Source organism: Esox lucius, chromosome 1 (assembly GCF_011004845.1).
Source record: "Esox lucius isolate fEsoLuc1 chromosome 1, fEsoLuc1.pri, whole genome shotgun sequence".
Classification (NCBI taxonomy): Eukaryota; Metazoa; Chordata; class Actinopteri; order Esociformes; family Esocidae; genus Esox; species Esox lucius.
In genome coordinates this window covers 36901344-36922648 of record NC_047569.1, presented here as the reverse complement: position 1 = coordinate 36922648, position 21305 = coordinate 36901344, and the positions used below count along the sequence as shown (strand labels likewise).

General features: G+C 42.9%; 1 protein-coding gene across 1 annotated transcript in view; it reads right to left on the bottom strand.

The window, feature by feature from the left end:
- Window positions 1-4017: 4017 nt before the first annotated feature.
- The window catches only part of LOC105012683 (protein yippee-like 2), a 23794-nt gene continuing 6506 nt past the window's right edge, over window positions 4018-21305 (bottom strand). The window contains exons 2-5 of the mRNA XM_029122048.2: window positions 15147-15384; window positions 14050-14093; window positions 11298-11406; window positions 4018-8384 (exon numbers count right to left, since the gene is read on the bottom strand). Coding sequence (XP_028977881.2) covers window positions 8295-8384; window positions 11298-11406; window positions 14050-14093; window positions 15147-15384 — 481 coding nt within the window. The 3' untranslated portion in view covers window positions 4018-8294. The remainder of the gene's footprint in view (window positions 8385-11297; window positions 11407-14049; window positions 14094-15146; window positions 15385-21305) is intronic.

Here is a 21305-nt window from a genome sequence, read left to right as displayed (position 1 = left end):
AAGCTGCACATGGGACGCTCTTGGACTTTCCAGCACAACAATGACCCTAAGCACAAAGCCAAGTTGACCCTCCAGTGGTTACAACAGAAAAAGGTCAATGTTCTGGAGTGGCTATCACATTCTCCTGATCCTGTCACACAAGGTGACACACACAGGTGAAAATGGCAATTAAAGGTGATTTTCCCACACCTGTGGCAAAAAACAGGGATCCCTTGGTACCAAGCCATGGTCAGGTAGACCAAGAAAGATTTCAGCCAAAACTGCCAGAACAATTGTTGGGGATACAAAGAAAAACCCACAGGTAACCTCAGGAGAAACACAGGCTGCTCTGGAAAAAGACTGGGTGGTTGTTTCAAGGTCGACACTTGAACAAAAGTAAGCTGCATTGTGGAGTTACCAGAAAGAAGCCTTTACTGCGGCAATGCCACAAAAAAGCCTGGTTACAAAATGCCTGACAACACCTTGACACACCTCACAGCTTCTGGCACACTGTAATTTGGAGACCAAAATTGAGCTTTATGGTGACAACCATAAGCAATATCTTCGGAAAGGGGTCAACAAGGCCTACAGTGGGCAGAATACCATCCCCACGGTGAAGCATGGGGGTGGCTCACTGATGTTTTGGGGGTGTGTGAGCTCTAAAGGTATAGGAATCTTGTGAAAATTGATGGCAAGATGAATGCAGCATGTTATCAGAAAATACTAGCACACAATTTGCATTCTTTTGCACAAAAGCTGCGCATGGGACGCTCTTGGACTTTCCAGCACGACAATGACCCTAAGCACAAAGCAAAGTTGACCCTCCAGTGGTTACAGCAGAAAAAGTTAAACGTTCTGGAGTGGCCATCACAGTCTCCTGACCTTAATATCATCGAGCCACTCTCGGGAGATCTCAAATGTGTGGTTCATGCAAGATGACCAAAGACTTTGCATGACCTGGAGGCATTTTGCCAAGACAAATGGGCAGCTATACCACCTGCAAGAATTAGGGGCCTCATAGACAACTATTACAAAAGACTGACGCTAAAGGGGGCAATACACAGTATTAAGAACTAAGGATATGCTGACTTTTGAACAGGGATCAGTTCATTTTTTTCTTTGTTGCCATGTTTTGTTTTACGATTGTGTCATTTTGTTATGACCTACAGTTGAATTTGAATCCCATAAGAAATGAAATATGTGTTTTGCCTGCTCACTCATGTTTTCTTTACAAATAGTACATATATTACCAATTCTCCAAGGGTAACTTTTGAGCACAACTGTAATGTTGTTTACAGTGGCATTCTGAATGTGAAATCGAGGCAAATTGAAGGAGTAAAGTAGCATGTTGAACTGGGATGCAGGGATAGCAGCAACAAGGTTCCCGAGGTAATGCTATAAGATGAAATTCTACTATTAAATTAACTGTACTTACTGTTGTTAAATGTACATGTGACAGCGCTTTCCAGAACTATTCTGTCTATGTGCCTTTACAGGGTTAAAGCTATTAAAAGGAACACTCATTGTGAAGCCATGACTCATTGTGAAGCCGGGCTGTGTGAATGTGCTCAATGTTTGTGCGAATAAGGCTGTGAGCTATATGAATAACAAACCAAGATCCAATCCAGCCCGCCTCGCTGGAGCTCTTTGATTACATTGTTTTTGCACACTGAACAAAACTGAGAATGGCAAGATATCCTCCTCTGTTTCTGAGGCTGATATCAGACATGAGGTCACTGGACAATAAAATAGAGACCTTCTGTCTCTCCCCTATTTGCTGTGGTTCTTGAAAGCCTACAAACCAAACGGTTGTCACCGAGACAGTGCCTCCTGTTCATTTCACATTTAGTGGTCACCCAAGTCCCCACTGAGCTCCTTTATGGTGAGCTATCACACCAATGTACCCATTAACAAATGAGAAAGAAGTGTTGATGAGATGCCTTGTCAAACCACACGTCTTTAAGAGGAAACATAGATTAGTTCCCAGCTACGGTTTACAGGCGATGGGAGTTTTTCTTATTCTGTTTACAGAAGGATGATGTGAGATTTGTAGCTTTGTTGTGAAGCCTCGTTTCCTGAGTCTACTGATAATACAATTCCTAAATATTTTGATGATGTGATACAAAACGTGAGACACTGTCGTTATTTTGAAAGGTCCAAATCTTGAAAATGTCATTTCAACACTGGACTAAATAAAGATGCATTATGCAATTTTTGACCTCTGGTTGTAAAAGTGGAACTGTGTTACATGTATGTGACATTATGTGTCCCATGTAATCAAAACCACTTGGAATTTCATTGCGAACTTATAAATTCTACATATATATCATGCATGTATGAACAACAAATGATGTTCTCAAGACAAAGATAAAAATAATTTGATACTAATATCTTGGACTGCATCTTTAAACAAATACCAAAATTACATTTTTGGTGAACTTTCTCTTTAAGACACAACACCAGACCTTACTACCAGACCATACCACCAGACTTTACCACTAGACCTTACCACTAGACCTTACCACTGGACCATTCCATACTTCCACAGTTCCAGAAAATAGAGCCTTGTATGTTATTAGAACCTGCCCAATGCAAACACTGCACCATCTGCTGCAATGATGGAGGAGGGACTGGCAAACTGGCTGGAGAGTGGTGCCCCCTCTTAGTCCGACACCAAGCACCCCCCCCAAAAACCCCTCTGCAAGGAGAAAGGCAGAGTAGCAGGAATGGAAAAAGACAAACAGGAAAGAAAAGGACATGTGAGAAAAACTAGAGTACTGGCTTCAGCCAATACACCTTCTCATGAAGCTCCTTTTAATTTGAGTAAAAATATTTCTCAAATGTGTTTTTGACATGGCTAGAATAACCAATCAGTATATAACCAATCAGTAATAGCTGCTCTAGAAAATGTGAATCTAAGACTTTGTTTTTCCGTTACGGATCGCATACAATATGTGCAGTGGCTCTCAAAACTGTTCAACCCCTTGTACATTTCTACATTTTATTGTGTTACAACTTGAAATCCAAATCGATTTATTATAAGTTTTTGCCACTGATCCACAATGTCAAAGTGAAAAATAAAAATCAGCAAATTCTTCTAAATTAATTACAAAAACAAAACAGAAAATATTTACCCGCTTTGCTATGACACCGCTGATTGCGTTATGGTGCAACCAATGGAAATGGAACCAAGCAAATCTCTTCAAAAGCGCCAATCATGCAGGAAATATATAGATATAAGAACATTTCCAAGGCATTGAATACCCTCTGGAGTAAATTCCAGCATTTAGAAATAGGGAGAATATGGCACATCTGCGAATCTGTCAACAACAGGCTGTCCTCAAAAACTGAAGGGCCCAAGTCAGGGAGGCCACCAAGACGCCTATGCTAATTCCATAGGAGTTACTGAGCACAGAGACACTGTGCATACTGCAACAATAGCCTGGGTGTTTCACAACAGCGGCCTGCATAAGACAGTGGTAAACACACATCCAATCTCAGCTAGAGTTTGCCAGAGGGCATGTGGGAGACTGAGACTCTGCATGGAAGAAGATTCTATTCTCTGAAGAGTTCAAAATCGAGCTTTTCGGCCTTAACGATAAACGTAATGTTTGGCGCAAGTCTAACACCACACATCTTCCAGAGAACACCATCCCAACCATGAAGCATGACGGTGGGATTTTCATGCTTTGAGGCTGCTTCTCTGCATCAGGGCCTGAAAAGGTTGTGAGGATAGATGGCAAAATAGATGCAGCAAAGTACAGAGAAACCCTAGAAGAACATTTATTGGAGTCTGTAAGAGACCTGGGACTTGGGAGAAGATTATTCTTCCTGCAGGACAATGACCCTAAACATATAGCCAGTCATACAGGAGCGTCTTGAAAACGAAAAGGTCAATGTCCTGGAGTTGCCCGGTCAAAGCCTGGACCTTAATCCAATTGAGAATAGTGGAAAGTGTTGAAAACTGTTATTCCCCAAAGGTACTCATCCAACTTGATAAAGCTTGTGCAATTTTTCAAAGAAGAATTGGCAAAAATGTAATGACTAAAGGGTGTAGATTTTATTATTCACTTTGGCATTACAGACTTTTTAATCTATGCCAAACACTCTAAACAAACAGTATTCAATTCATTGTGATTTCATGTAGTAACCACAATAACATATGGACAAGTGAAAGGGGGGTGAATACAAGTGAAAACCACTGTACATACAGTATGTTTATACGGTATGCATTAGAATTTGTCGATAAGATGTGGGCTATTACATGACTCCTTATTTAGATCTGGTCTAGCGTGTGTCACTATCAAAATTCACACTCGTATTCTCTTCTACACAGAAGGAACTTGGACCCGACACACGACACATTCTGGCAATGTAGGCTGTACACAAGACAAACATAGCAGGCGGAATACTTTCAAAACAGGTATCAAGGTGATGCTTTAATTGACCAAGTTCCAATGATATTGTCACTCCTGCCTCCTTTACAAAAGACACTAAAATTGAAACATTTTCAAAGAGTAAAAAAGTCTTAATATTGTTCAACCCACAAGGGTTATAACAGAGACAAATCACAGCATAAAATAAAATCATAGTCATAGCAATCATGGCTGAAACACACATTACATATTATTATTTACATTTAGTAATAATGTCAGACGTTCACATATTTTATATATATACCTTTATATGTGTGCATATATTAAGATCTGTCATTTATAAATCATAACGCGTATCACAGAAAAAGCTATCCATAACATTGTCTTTCAATGATACTTCTCATCCCCACATTTTGCACCAACTTGACCAAAGCAAAAAATACATTTTGTTTGGTCAATTAATTGTAGATGGGTGGGATCTTTGGTCGTGTTGGGGATTACTACAGCTTCTGAGTGGAAGTCTCGACTGCCAGTCAATTGCCATAGATACAAGGTAGATTAAGATTAGTTGTGTTGCTTAGTTGACTTCGGTTTAGCAGAAAACCACAGGTCTACTGTATAGCTTTTCTACTTAATGTTTTACGTGAGGGCCAGGTAGTATGTGAGAGTGTGTGTGTAACAGTATGAACTGATATGGCCATCCCAGGCTGAAATAATGCTTCAGAATGTCAACCTTTCAGAACGTCTTAAGAACATCTCCCAGAGGCCCATACATCCCAGTCGCTTTTAGTTAGTGAAACAGACGTCAATGTGCTGCTGCTGCTAACAGTTTTGCTTCCCCTCACAGTTCTCTGCTTCACAAGACAAGACACCGCCTCACTTACCGATGTTCCAACCGTTTAACCTGTACAAAAGGTTCCATTACATTAGCATACCAGACAAAAAGACTAGGACCAATCTCCAAGTCTGTTCAAATCAGAGCTTCAGAAGTCAAATATAAACAATACCATAGTTTGATTCACCTACAAGTTGACATAGTGGATGTGAATAATCACTTACATCAGATGCAACACATAGAAGGGTCAAAATATGACATGACAATGATTTCCAGTATCTACTGATAATGGCAAAAGCCCAAGCACTGACAGAAATCACACAAACACATGATCAAACTATTCTCAAAGTGTAGTGGTATCTTGTAATACGTCCACACTACTTACCATCCTAACTTCCACATCCAGCTCTTTTGCCGATACAACCTGGTGTGGATCGTGTGGCTACGCAACCAGCTGCTACTACAACCCCATAACCAGGGTGGACTGCAATCCAGAATCTGGACCGGCCGTCTCCCTGCCCCTCCAACCCCTAAGCCCTCTCCACTGCCCGCCCCCACGGACCTCAGTGCCAAGCTTTAACGCCCGGCTTCATCACTGGCCCAGCTGGCACAGCCTTGGGTATATAAGATCAGCTGGATTTGGGGATAATCATCTTGGGTCATCTCATTCACACACAGAGGAGAGCTCCCATTAGCTCTTTAACCCAGGGCTTCTGGCCCGGCCACAGGCTGGCCTCCCACACCCACAGGTCACTAACAGGGAGAGTAACAAACACCACTGCCCTTGGCTTGGTTCTATCTGAAGAACTACCCATCAGGCTGGGATGTCAATCTGGGACATGCATGGCTGTTTATTCGTTTGCTTGTGTGTGTGTGTGTGTGTGTGTGAAGGCAGAGCTGGCTGCTATCAACCACTTCCACAGGTGTCAGAGATGGTGAACACTCCCCCAGATATAGAGAACAGCTGCAAAATAAGCAGCTGACAGGGACAGTGGAGGTACAATTGGGTGTGGGTGGAGTGGCATCGATAGCTCCACTGAAAACTCCACAGATACAATACCATTTGCTTCTCTTCAAAACGGCGAGTGCAGGAACGCCGTCAGCTTAAGTCGCCTGCCTCATGGGTCAGTCTACAGGGAGCGTGGAACACCAACAAGACAAAGGCCACATTTTGGGATATGCACGCAGGCAGGCTCAACAAACTAAGGCCTGGCAGTCCCCTTCACCACGCTCGTCTGAAAGTCGTCTAGACTGTTATCTCCTGCTGGCTAGCAGATAATGGGAGATGAATCCAAGCTGTGGAGGCAGGGAGTGTGCACCACTCTCTTCACACTAATCCACTCGTAGCACAGGCTCTTGCTTCCTCTATCTAAGTCTTTCGATAATAGGCTAAAGAAACGGAGAAAGATATGGAGGTTCACTGGGAGCCTTAAGACTGAGCCCTGCTTGGAGGTGGTGTGGGCATGAAGGTTGTTGTGATGACTGGACCTGGGAACAGAATTCTCCAGCATCCAACCACGGATGGCGACAACAGTGTCCAAAAAAACCATTAAATTAGTTTCTAGATGCTGCAACACTCGAAGTCACTTGCTCTGACAAACTGATACTCTTGGGTGATTTAAATGCCACAGTGGGAACTGATAATCAGCTTTGGAGGGGAGCTATTGGGAAACATGGCATAGGCAAAATGAGCAAGAACTGCCTAAGACTCCTGACTTTGCTCTGAGGACCTGCTAAACTTGCAGAGAACATCTGTTTCACAAACATGTCATCAAATCTGGGATTCTCCTGACAAGAGTGCAGGAGCTGTTAGAATCCTAGAAGAGGCCCTGAAAACAGGTGGCGACTTCTTAAGGCCTCTCCTCCTTCTAATTGAGGAAATCTGGCTCCAGGAGTCATCCATCAAGTCAGTCCTCAATGAAAGCGCAAACCATGTCATCATCCACAAGACAAGGGAGGATAAATCCATCTGCAGGAAGAGCATTTGCTTATAGCTATTTGCTATACGCTGGGTCGCACGGTTTCGTGTGACCCAGCATGTCTCGAAAAACGTCCCTACCTGAACCACAGAGGGGATTCAGAAAGGACTTCGGAACCTTCGACATGATCTTTGTGGCACAGCCGTGGGATCATCCTAAACAAATTTGAGGGTGTACAGAAATCACTGAAGCAGCTCCCTAATGGCATCTGTTTTAATAATTCTCCTACCTTGGCAGCAACCGAACTCCTAGCTGCCGAACTGACTGACATCCTGACCAGCGTCAACCTCGTCTCCACAGCTTGTGTCGGATTGCACCTTAGATGTCCTTGGGAAAAAAAGGACGTAAGACATCAACAAAAGTAGCGGCTGCCGTACTACTGCCACGTCCGTCTCCTAACCGCTTGAAACATTAGGGTCCCCCCGATGTATCAGCTACGGAGAGAAGGTTCTTCCTACAGACATCCTCTGGTGCACCAAGAGCATCAGCTTCATGGCAACCCTGGCCAAGTGTCTAGTCCAAAGGGCCAACCCGGAGGACATAGAGCCAGCTGCAGTAGATCACTCACGTTGAAGATCCCAGTGTAAGAAAGCAGTTGACCGGAGATCCCAACTAATCCACCAGAGAGGTGTTCTACACAAGCACAGGCACCGCAGCAACCTCCACATCCAGCCTTGATACATCCCAGTTGTGGTAGGACATGCTGTTCCTGGACATGGCTCCACAGAGCGGTAGCCACATCCATTCCATAAGCCAGACCCAGAAGCAATGTCACTGTATCTGTGTGTAATTTGTGTGTGTGTGTGTGTGTGTGTACGTGTTAGCATGCCATTGCATGTCTGTCTGGTGGTGTCCACCCATCTCCAGTGACATCCTCCTCCAGTCCAGATAACACACAGCCCAGAGGGGCAGGTCAGACAGCTGCTACAGCCCTAGCTCACACATTCACATACCCCCACCAACCTGGAGGTTGCTGGTGTGTCATCAGGGAGGGAGAGGGGGGGACAAAGGTACATGGTCAATCAACCAAGCCAAAGTCACACACGCACCCACACACTCGCCTCCTTCCCTCCCATCTACCCCAATTCAAGCCTCCTAGCCGATTCACCGGCAACGCAGCGTCTTTCAGTCCCAGCCGTTGTCCTTGATCATGTGGGCCAGCTCAATGATGAACTTGCCCTCCTTGTACTTCTGACTGCTCTCAAAGGCATGCTCCTGTGAGGGAGTAGCAGGGCAGGGGAGGAAAGGGGGATGGAGAGAAGGAGGAGTGGGGGGGGGGGTGAGGGGGGAATAATGTGTGGGGAGATGGGAGAGAATCCATGATTAGGGTTGTTGTTTTTTAAATGTTATAATCCACTACCACCCGGTGTGTCTCCCAAATTTTGTGTCTTCCAATTTGTAGTCACAACTTTGTCTCATCGGGGGTAATTACACTCGTCAGTTGGGAAAATGCTCCGCCAATCCGCATCGCCTCATAGCACGAACAGCCGAACCAATGTGTCTGCAGGAAACCTAAATTAGTTCACAAATGGAGTCTGTGGTTTTGCAGCACAGCTCAATAACCTTATTTGTCTTTCCCCTTTTTAGCAGGGAGAAGCAGGTTTCTTCACCCAGAAATACACCGGAACCAGTCTCTGTGAATGCATTGAGTGCTAATGTAAAAACCTTTGTAGGCTAGTTGGACAGTTGCTTGCTGATTGGAGACTGTACATTTAAGTACATTCAGTATGATGTACATGGGGATTTGCTAGTAAGTTGGCTTAAATATTTTACTGAAAGCAATATTCATGAGGGTACGTGATTTGGTTGAATTTGAAGTTATGATATTTCTCTCTGGGTCGTCTTCACGAAATCTCAAAAGATTACAAGTTTTCAACATGACTTCTAAATTCTTCTGGATTTCTTATTGGCTTATGAAGTTTGTAGTTTTCTTGATTAGATTGACCTAGTTTTAGAAAGTCATTGGCTGTGTCTTCAGCGGAACATTCTTATTTTCAGCTAAAAATCTTCAGCGGTCTTACAATGAGATGGGTACAATAAGCCAATCAAAGAATAATGGCTTGATGTTCAGTGTTCAGTCAAGAAGCACCTTTCAACAATGTTTAATAATGTACTTTGTTGAACCTAGGCAGCAGCTCAATAATTAGCCAAGCAAGCATTTTGCTTCATAATATTATATTAATACCACCCGTCAAAAAGGTGTAGCGTTTCTGGTGGATGTTATTTAATGACGGTGTTTGCGAAAAGACCTCGTTACATAATTTGTTTCAAAGATTGAGGCAATGTCACCACGGAAACAGTCTCAGCTGATCCTTTAGTCTTCTTGATATTTATTCCCTGTTTATATTCAGCTGTTAAACCAACATTCAGAATGTAGCTAGTTTTTTCTCACCTCGACCCGTCCTATATGTTGTTGTATTTGGTATCTGAAACGGTATCTGAATTTGCATAACTGGGCTCTTCAAATCCAGTCCGTAAGGGGGGAAACCGTTTAGGTTTTTGCTACCACCTGGTAGTCAATTAAACACGACCGGTGTCTCCAGGTCTGATTCAGCTTGATTAGAAAGAAAGGATGAAAACCAGAAGTGTTTAGGACTGGAGATGAAATGCCCTGGTGTGTAGCACTGCAAACCCACGTAGGGTGGTCACTCTAAATGCTACAGTACGTATTCTTTCAGCCTGAGTCTGCCGCTTCGTGTGGAATGAAAGGCCGCCCAGCCACAGCACTAAATACAAAGTTAAGTCAATAAGCTTGTAGTAAAACGCTATCACAAAGTCGTACTGAAGGAGCAACTGCTTATGCAGCACAGATTCGACGTACTATCAAGTCGTCTGGCTCAGCTACTGCCGTGGAAAGGAAATGGAGGTGCCAAGAGATGACCGAGATGCGCTGACCGAGACGCACTGACTGAGACTCGCTGACCGAGACACGTTGGGGAAGTGTTGTGGGAGATGACTGTTTGGTAGAATTAGCTGATAAAGCCATTGAATAATGTGTCTGGAAATTCCCTCTGCACTCAGTATTCCAGGTTTGAAGCAGTATTTGGAGCAAACCATCTGTGCATTTATATCTGAGTTATATCTGTACAGGTGTGTCATTGCTAGTGATGTTCCTAGAGGCACAACTGTGCTGTGGTGCAAATCTACTAATTTCCACATCTACTATCTACTGCATCCATTATTAGTTCCACAGATTCGACCTGATATTACAAATATTAAGTACTGGACTCAAAGTAACCGTATATTATGATTCAGGACCACTCTGGTATCACATTTATATCTCTATATACTTCATGGAATGCAAAGCTAGACTCTCAGGCTGTTGACTGGACAGTGATAGTTGGTTTGTATTTTTTCCTAGATTTTTACCCTCTTTTATCTGTCTTGTTTTGGGTTGCAGGAACTCCTAATGGTCTTGAGGGAATTGAAGATCATGACATGTCTTCCTCCTAAGCATCAGCACCAACCCATTTTTCTTTTTCCATGCTGCACATCCAACCAGGAGGTCAGTCTGATCAGGGCATGTGAGGATATGCTCACTCAACTGACAACCTCAGCTTTTGCAGGCAGGCCCAGCCTGAGTGAGTAGCTAAAGAGCAATGAGAAATGGAAATCTCCTCTGATATGTCTTTGAATCACACAAAAAAATATTTTATATTGATTATTTATAACACTTTATCTAGCTTTGGTGATTCATATGATGCTGCTGATTACTGATGGCACTTAGAGTGTAATTAGAGTATATGTGGAACAACTGTTCTAACCCCCTGACACCTGTACGTTCTAACCCCCTGACACCTGTATGTTCTAACCCCCTGACGCCTGTACGTTCGAACCCCTGACAACTGTACGTTCTAACCCCCTGACAACTGTACGTTCTGACCCCCTGACACCTGTACGTTCTAACCCCCTGACAGCTGTACGTTCTAACCCCCTGACACCTGTACGTTCTAACCCCTGACACCTGTACGTTCTAACCCCCTGACACCTGTATGTTCTAACCCCCTAACACCTTTATGTTCTAACCCCCTGACACCTGTACGTTCTAACCCCCTGACACCTGTACGTTCTAACTCCCTGACACCTGTACGTTCTAACCCCCTGACACCTATACATTCCCCCACTCACATATTTCCAACCCAGAGTCGTCTTGCAGTTCTCACAGTAGATGTCAGCCACAGCATGCAGCCCTGTGAGCAACACCCTCTCTTCTGCCGGCCCACACCCCACGTTCACCCTTTGAGAAAGAGAAACCAAAGACATAATGATGGTCATCAACAGAACAGTCAAGGGGAGGGTCATCACCAGAACAGTCAAGAGGAGGGTCATCACCAGAACAGTCAAGAGGAGGGTCATCAACAGAACAGTCAAGAGGGTCATCACCAGAACAGTCAAGAGGAGGGTCATCAACAGAACCGTAAAGGGGAGGGTCATCACCAGAACAGTCAAGGGGAGGGTCATCAACAGAACAGTCAAGGGGAGGGTCATCAACAGAACAGTCGAGAGGAGGGTCATCAACAGAACAGTCAAGGGGAGGGTCATCAACAGAACAGTCAAAAGGAGGGTCATCAACAGAACAGTCAAGGGGAGGGTCATCAACAGAACAGTCAAGGGGAGGGTCATCAACAGAACAGTCAAGGGGATGGGTCATTAACAGAACAGTCAAGAGGAGGGTCATCAACAGAACAGTCAAGGGGAGGGTCATCAACAGAACAGTCAAGAGGAGGGTCATCAACAGAACAGTCGAGAGGATGGGTCATTAACAGAACAGTCAAGAGGAGGGTCATTAACAGAACAGTCAAGAGGAGGGTCATCAACAGAACAGTCAAGAACAAGGTCATCAACAGAACAGTCAAGGGGAGGGTGATCAAAAGAACAGTCAAGAGGAGGGTCATCAACAGAACAGTCAAGAGGAAGGTCATCATCAGAGAGGTCAAGGGGAGGGTCATCAACAGAATAGTCAAGAGGAGAGGTCATCAACAGAACAGTCAAGAGGAGAGGTCAATAACAGAAAAGGGTGCAACATTAGTTGATGACGATAAGAAAAACAGTCAATACATTTGTTTTAGACACCTTTCAACCTGGCAGCCTAGTTCAGAGTCCTCCCACTCAACTCTTTCTCTTGGTGTGTCTAAATGTGTGTTACTGAGCACTTCTCCTTTGCCGAGATAATCCATCCACCTCACAGGTGTGGAATATCAAGATGCTGATTAGACAGCATAAATATTGCACAGGTGTGCCTTAGGCTGGCCACAATAAAATGACACTCTAAAATATACAGTTTCACTGTATTGGGGGGGTCCAGGGGGTCCGAAAACCAGTCAGTATCTGGTGTGACCACCATTTGCCTCACGCAGTGCAACACATCTCCTTCGCATAGAGTTGATCAGGTTGTTGATTGTGGCCTGTGGAATGTTGGTCCACTCCTCTTCAATGGCTGTGTGATGTTGCTGGATATTAGCAGGACCTGGATCACGCCGATCCAGAGCATCCCAAACATGCTCAATGGGTGACATGTCCGGTGAGTATGCTGGCCATGCAAGAACTGGGATGTTTTCAGCTTCCAGGAATTGGGCCTTGCATTATCATGCTGCAACATGAGGTGATGGTCATGGATGAATGGCACAACAATGGGCCTCAGGATCTCGTCACGGTATCTCTGTAAAATGCACCTGTGTTCGTTGTCCATAACACACGCCTGCCCATACCATAACCCCACCGCCACCATGGGCCACTCGATCCGCAACGTTGACATCAGCAAACTGCTCACCCACACGATCTTGGAGGTGAAGATGCTGGATGTGGAGGTCCTGGGCTGCTGTGGTCACAGGTGGTCTGTGGTTGTGAGGCCGTTTGGATGTACTGCCAAATTCTCTGAAACGCCTTTAGAGACGGCTTATGGTAGATAAATGAAAATTCACGAGCAACAGCTCTGGTGGACATTCCTGCAGTCAGCATGCCAATTGCACGCTCCCTCAAAACCTGCGACATCTGTGGCATTGTGCTGTGTGATGGAACTGCACATTTTAGAGTGATCTTTATAGAGTGATCTTTATAGAGTGATCTTTATAGAGTGATCTTTAAGGCACACCTGTATATAATCATGCTGTCTTATCAGCATCTTGCTATGCCACACCTGTGAAGTGGATGGATTATCTCAGCAAAGGAGAAGTGCTCACTAACACAGATTTAGACAGATTTGTGAACAATATTTGAGAGAAATATGCCTTTTGTGTACATCGAGAAAGTCTTAGATCTTTGAGTTCAGCTCATGATAAATGGGGGCAAAAACAAAAGTTTTGCGTTTATAATTTTGTTCAGTGCCTTGAAGCACCACATCTTTTGTTGACCTTCAGATTCTTGACAGCTGTGTCTTGATGATTTTCATGACATAGTATTTGTGTTGTAAGATTATTAATCTTTACATGATTCCTACTGAACGTTCTATGATGCGACGTTCAACATTAATTAAATGTTTTAGACTTATTTAAATTCTGTAACATAATTCAGTTCCCTATTTATATCTGTGCAGATAACTCAGTATGTTCATCATCACCCTCACTACAAGTCGATTAGTGGAAAATGAAAGCTGAGATGGAGACGCATTCACAGAACACCTGCTCCAATCAATAATAAACCCTTTATCTCATACCCAATGCATCCATTATACATCTTTTGGTGTTGTATTCATTAATATTTAAATGTGATCAAAAAGGTGCCTTTTTGGAGACAGAATAATACCTTCAGGCACATCGTACTCAGGTAGGTCGGGGCCATATTCACATATAAACGTCTTCATTTTGATTGTTCTGTGGTTGTGCTGATGGGCTTGAGAGACCATGTGAGTGTTGTAACAACATGCAGATACAGTGATACTTACACTGAATTGAACAAGTAAGCTCGGCCTTGGCTCCCCTGGAACGACTGAAGAAGAAGAGATGAAGGTTAAACAAGATGAGCATCAGAAGTCAGTTTTAAAGCAACAAACTGGGGATTTATTTATTCTGAACTTTTTACCAGGTGCATTGACTGAGAATAGATACTCATTTGCAGAAATTAACCGATAGGTCTCAATAATAATAATATACTGTATTATACAATAAATTCTGAAAGTTGGACCTAGGACAAATTCAGAATTTGCAGGTGTTTGCAACTTTTGAACGATATATAGAAACAAGCCAGGTCAACACCATGATTTGGGTGTGACAAAATGACCTGTGCATCTCGATGTGCATTTTGTATTTGAATAAATATAATTCAATATTATATTATGTAGTATTAGAATTTAGTAAATGTGTAATATATGACAATAGCATTCACTTCGGAGAGTGAAACTCTAACATCAAAATACAAACAAATACAAACATGCACTCACAAACTGCAGAAGTCAAATGAAAGTGTGATGACCAACACAAAGGTGCAGTAGGCTCCTTCATTCTGAAACTGAAGCATTGGCTGTAATATTAGGTGCACGTTTAAAGGAGTCTGACAGAAAAACATTTAGACAGCTGCAGTAACCACTCAATACCGACCTAGTTATAACAGTGCGATGTACTGAAAGTCCAAATTAATCCATAAAATCTACATGATTTATTTCACGTTAAGATATATTTTTCTACTGAGCCCTGGAGCCATTGAGTGACATCTCCTCTCACTCTCTTGGGAATATCTTATTAAGGTGGCATTTCACTTACATACTTCATTTAGCACACCAAACCTGTGATTACGGTAATAAGGGCAATGTTCTTAAGAACAAAACTGAAAGGGATTACCATGAGTTCCCAAATAAGAAACACTTTCATTTTAGGTTTATTTTATCATTACCAACCGAAATTAATAATGTTTAAAAAGAGTTTCCTGCCTCAACAAACTCCACTGTGTTAGCGTTGGGCTTCTAAGGAATCAATTTATTTAGGCCAGGCGCTGTTATCGTGGGTACAAAACATTGTGGCGGGCAGTTCACGGGTCAGCGTCCACCTTGGAGATGAGCTCGTCGTGGTTGGCCAGGTGCGCTCGGCAGTGGATACAGCTGTAGGTGCGGTGGCAGCTGGGCAGGTAGGCCTGGAACGTCTTGGAGCGTGTCATCCTGACCGCGGGGCGGGGCGGGGCGGGGGGGGCGGTGCAGGAAGGGGCTGCCGGCCCAGCTAGGCTCGCAGGGGAAGCACCGCAACACACAGGTGAGGGCCGTGGTGGGGGGCGGGCGGGAGGCACACACCTGTGGAGGTGAGCACAGGTGAGGCACAGGCATTACAGGAAGTCCTAACCTGGTCGGTTTTTTTTTGTAACTTGATGCCTGGTCCCTAAGACCTATTTCACCTTCAGCTAATGTTTTTCTGAGACAAACTCCCATAGACACTTTTACCATTGCTGCATACTGTATACGAATGTCTTTAGGCAATGTACAGTAGCACAGGAAAAACATGACCTAACCTCAATAGGCAGTAGAAAAATAACTTAGCAGTGTGGGCTGACAGGAGCGTCGTATGTAAATAGCCTGTGATAAACAAAAGATGTAGAAAACATAGTTTCTGAGGTACAGAGTTCTCACATATAGTGTGAAATATAACTGTATTATACTGATAAGACAGTAGACTAAAAATAAATGAACTTTGGACTGTTAACAGAAAGACCTTTAGAGGATTGTGGGGGAAGTCAGAGCGCTTTAAGCCTTTAAGACATGCCCTTGTTTTCACTGTGTGCTGCTGACTTGTAGTCAACGTTGAGTTCAGGACATGAAGTGACCCCTGAGCAGTTTGCCTGCATACACATCCACAACACGTATACACACACACACACACACACACACATTGTTATGGAAATTTTGATCTAAGGTACATTTGAGAAATGTCTGTCTTTCCATTGGTTGGTATGTAAAGTTTTACTTTGATTGTGACACACATGTCTGTATGATATCAGAGGATTATTAGGTATTTGGGCCATGTCCTCCTGCCTAGACAAAGAAGGGTGTCAGTCTTTTGTTCCTCAGGAATGTAAGATCAGTTGGCCCCTTTAGGTAAACACAACAGTAAACATTATGGCAGGAAGGATAAGGTGGGGAGACAGCTCACCCTTTGGGTAAAGCCTTTGTGACACATGACAGATGGGCAACAACTTACCACACCCCTTTTCACTGTAATAAATACGGATTGTGCATGTATGGAGTCAGAGACTCCTCGGACGATTATGTTGGTAAGCGTTTGACGCGTCTCCCTTATTTGCAAATAATTAATAAACTGTTAATTGTGCCAAGATAATTTTGTCTCTGTTTCTAACTCCTTTAAGAGTGTCGATCGATAGAATTACCATCACAACATCCACACACAAACACATCCACACACAAATACATACTGTACTTTAACCTCGTAAGACCCGAGCTTTGATAATGTATGCATTTTTTATTTCTCTTAGCTATTTGGGATAATTAGGACCTGATAAGTAAAATATCTAAGCATTGTCCTTGAACAAGAAGTACTTTTTCGTATGATGACATTGGGTTTAATTTTTGATGACATGGTGTCCTCACAAGCGGACACAGGGTCTCAGGAGGTTAACCCTGAAGCCTTTCCTTACTCTGTCATTTTAGGTCAGTATTGTGATAAGCTTAGCACAGGTCTAAGCAATCTGAAAAATCTCTATAGACAGGTTATTTGTTGCCTCAAGATAGATTTGAGATTGATTCCATTCTAGTTAACTAAATTCTGAACTAAACATGAAAGTTGAAGTCCAACTGACACCCACTGACAAACAATGTAATGGGATCTTTCTGAACTGTGCCCGACTCAGCTGTAAACCGTGGGTGCAAAGAAGTTGACCTTTGTCAGATGCGTCTATCTACTTAGCAGGTTCATGGCCTGCCGCTAAATAGCTACACTACACTGTAATGAGGTACTGTGTATGAAACCAATATGTTCCATCACAAATGGATGGACAATCAACAACACTAATGGATTGCCTGATTACCTAGGTCTATTTCTGTCTCATGGGGATATCACACAGAGACAGAAGAGAAAGCAAGACATCTGGCTCCCTCATTTTGTCCAATGAGGGTAGGGATACTCTGGTACACCATATAAGTAGACGAGAGCTGGCTGTTTATATCAGCATGCCAGATAGTATGGAGGAACCGTGAGCTTACATGAGAACCCATGCTCATATTACAGAGGGAACACCTATGGATATAGTCAGGAACCTCGAAAACAAATGTAAATGGCTTGAATTGTTCATCATAAAAATGATCCACCATATTTGATAGTCATGCACGCGCGCACGCAGTATGTTGATATACAGAAGCCATATTTCACTTTTGATTCATTTTATAATTTTTTTGTACAAATGATCCATTCATAACATTATCTCAGTACATGTCAGTGCAGCCTTGTCTCAGGGGGAATACACAGACTATTTTACGTAAATCTTTGACAAACGAATTCGTAAGATATATTACGTTAGGAGAAGTAAAGTTAAATAATACAGAAAAAAAGGCTGTGTTTCAAGCCCACATCATTCAGGTCCATAGATGGGTGCACTACCCGCTTCTCCAAATAGGAACTTCCTGTTATGGGCAACAAGTAGTGGTGTTACAAGGTCAATATGTTACAAGTGATATTCTTTCTAACCATAACCCAAACCTTAACCCTTACTCTAACCCTAGTGCTGTGATACCTAACCTTAACCCTAACCTTAACCCCAGTGCTGTGATACCTAACCAAACCTTAACAAACCTTTTTCGTTTTCTAACCCTCACCCCAAACATTAATCCTAACCTTAACCCCAGTGCTGTGATACCTAACCTTAACCCCAGTGATGTGATACCTAACCTTAACCCCAGTGCTGTGAAACCTAACCTTAACCCCAGTGCTGTGAAACCTAACCTTAACCTAACTGTGACATTAAAATGCATTTATTACATATTGTAGTGACCTTGGCAAAGCCATTACTCGTCCCTCCAAAATCCCTCATCCCTGTTTGGAGCAGTGGGTAGGAAGCCTGTCAATTTCGCCGGTTTAAAACACAGTTTGGATGTTTTGTGCAAATTCATAATTTATGATACGTTTTAGCAGCATTTGTAACATATCATAGGTTTTCGTACCGTTCGTAAAACATGTGATACGTTTGTCTGGCGTTCATAACATATGATTCGTTTTAAAAGCATTCGTAACACATGTAACGTTTTAGCCAATTCATAATGAATTATACGTTTTGGTAGTACATTGTAATGTAACATAAAATAACGTAACATATCATACGAAATCGGGTGCCATGGATTTGCGTAAAATTGTCTATGTATTCCCTGAGACCACATTGGTCAGTGAATTGGGAGATGAAATGATGGCTGAGAATCATGTGCATTAGAAACAGTTGGCTTGCCTGCCCAAACAAATCACATTAGCATTCAATCACATCTTCATGAGTAATGATTTTTCACCCTAGCCTAGCAGACATGGAACATCAACAATATATCTAATTAATGTAAGTAGCTTGTCAGGGTAATTAATATTTCACATGAAGTAAAAGACGGCATATCAGTTGAATGTTAGCCACATTACAATCTTCACCACATATAGCTGTGCTCAAAGTTGGCAAACCCTTGGAGAATTGGTAATATATGTACTATTTGTAAAGAAAACATGAGTGAGCAGGCAAAACACCTCTTTTATTTCTTATGGAATTCACATTCAACTGTAGATCATAACAGAATGACACAATCATAAAACAAAACATGGCAACAAAGAAAAAAATTAACTGACACCTGTTCAAAAGTCTGCATATCCTTAGTTCTTAATACTGTGTATTGCCCCCTTTAGCATCAATGACAACGTGCTGTCTTTTGTAATAGTTGTCTATGAGGCCCAGAATTCTTGCAGGTGGTATAGCTGCCCATTTGTCTTGGCAAAATGCCTCCAGGTCATGCAGAGTCTTTGGTCATCTTGCATGAACCACACATTTGAGATCTCCCGAGAGTGGCTCGATGATATTAAGGTCAGGAGACTGTGATGGCCACTCCAGAACGTTTACCTTTTTCTGCTGTAACCACTGGAGGGTCAACTTGGCTTTGTGCTTAGGGTGATTGTTGTGCTAGAAAGTCCAAGAGTGTCCCATGCGCAGCTTTCGTGCAGAAGAATGCAAATTTTGTGCCAGTATTTTCTGATAACATGCTGCATTCATCTTGCCATCAATTTTCACAAGATTCCTATACCTTTAGAGCTCACACACCCCCAAAACATCAGTGAGCCACCCCCATGCTTCACTGTGGGGATGGTATTCTGCCCACTGTAGGCCTTGTTGACCCCTTTCCGAAGATATTGCTTATGGTTGTAACCATAAAGCTCAATTTTGGTCTCCAAATTACTGTGTGCCAGAAGCTGTGAGGCGTGTCAAGGTGTTGTCAGGCATTTTGTAACCAGGCTTTTTTGTGGCATTGCCGCAGTAAAGGCTTCTTTCTGGTAACTCCACAATGCAGCTTACTTTTGTTCAAGTGTCGACCTTGAAACAACCACCCAGTCTTTTTCCAGAGCAGCCTGTGTTTCTCCTGAGGTTACCTGTGGGTTTTTCTTTGTATCCCCAACAATTGTTCTGGCAGTTCTGGCTGAAATCTTTCTTGGTCTACCTGACCATGGCTTGGTACCAAGGGATCCCTGTTTTTTGCCACAGGTGTGGGAAAATCACCTTTAATTGCCATTTTCACCTGTGTGTGTGTCACCTTGTGGATCTGTAACAAGGCCAAACATTCAAGGGTATGTCAACTTTTGATCAGGGTCATTTGTCTGATTTCTGTCATTATGATTTAAAAAGGAGCCAAATAACTATGTGATAATAAATGGCTTCATATGATCACTATCCTTAAATACAAATTGTTTTTTGCATGATCAGTCATATTTTCGAACCTGAGACAGGGTCAAGTATGACCCACAGAGTTCACTCCCATCGCATGAGCATCAGGGAACGCTTGGCGTAGCTCAAGTAAGCAAGAGACTTAGCTCCTGTAATAGCACTGGAGAGAGGGAATCCTGGCAGAGAGGAGCCTGTCATGAAAAGACAGCCAGGACGGTTTGGCAATCCAGCGCCTTGCCATTCACCTTCACACCCCTGGGCCAGACTACACTTAATGGTGGACCCAAATGAAGTGGTGAGTCTTCAGTAAAAGACATACATGTTGAGACTGAGTGTGTGTCGCATATTATTCAGCAGATCATTACACATTCATAAATCTCTATAAGAAAGCCCTGCTTCAAACTGTTTAGAAACTGTAGGTATGTACACCAGGTCAAATTCAGTAAGAACAAGTAAAAACAAGTCCATGAAATGCATTGATGTTTAACAGGAGAACCTTAACATTCAGCCCTACAGGCAGCCAGTGTCGAAATGCTAATACTGCAGTAATGTGATAGAATCTAGCAGACATAGCAGTCTAATCTTGAAGTAACTAAATTTTGGATTAGCTTTTTACCATAATTTTTTGACAGGGGTGTTCCGGGTATAGATAAAAGCTGCTCTTGATATACAGTTAGGTCTGGAAATAATTAGACAGTTAAAGTTACAGTTAAATAATGAATATGTGCATGAATTGCAGTCTCTCAGCTTTAATTTGAGGGTATTCACATCCAAATTGGAGGAAGGGTTTAGGAACTACAGTGGTTTAATATGCAGCCCTCTCTTTTTCAAGGGACCAAAAGTAAATGGACAATTATTTCTTCATGGTGTGGGCCATTATTTCTTCATAAATTACGAAGGTGAAAGGTCTGGAGTTGATTACAGGTGTGGCATTCACATCATCTGTAAATCACGGTGGAGGCAGTGTGATGGCATGGCCATGCATGGCTTCCAGTGGCACTGCGTCACTCGTTTTTATTGATGATGTGACAGAAGACAGAAGCAGCCGGATGAATTCTGAAGTGTATAGGGATATATTGTCTGCTCAGATTCAGCCAAGTTGATTGGACAGCGCTTCATTGTACAGGTGGACAATGACCCAAAAAATGGTACGAAAGCAAAACAGGATTTCTTTAAGGCAAAGAAGTGGAACATTTTGCAACGGCCGAGTCAATCACCTGATTTCAACCCAATCAAGCATGCATTTCACTTGCCGAAGACAAAACTTAAGGCAGAAGACCCACGAACAAACAACAACTGAAGACA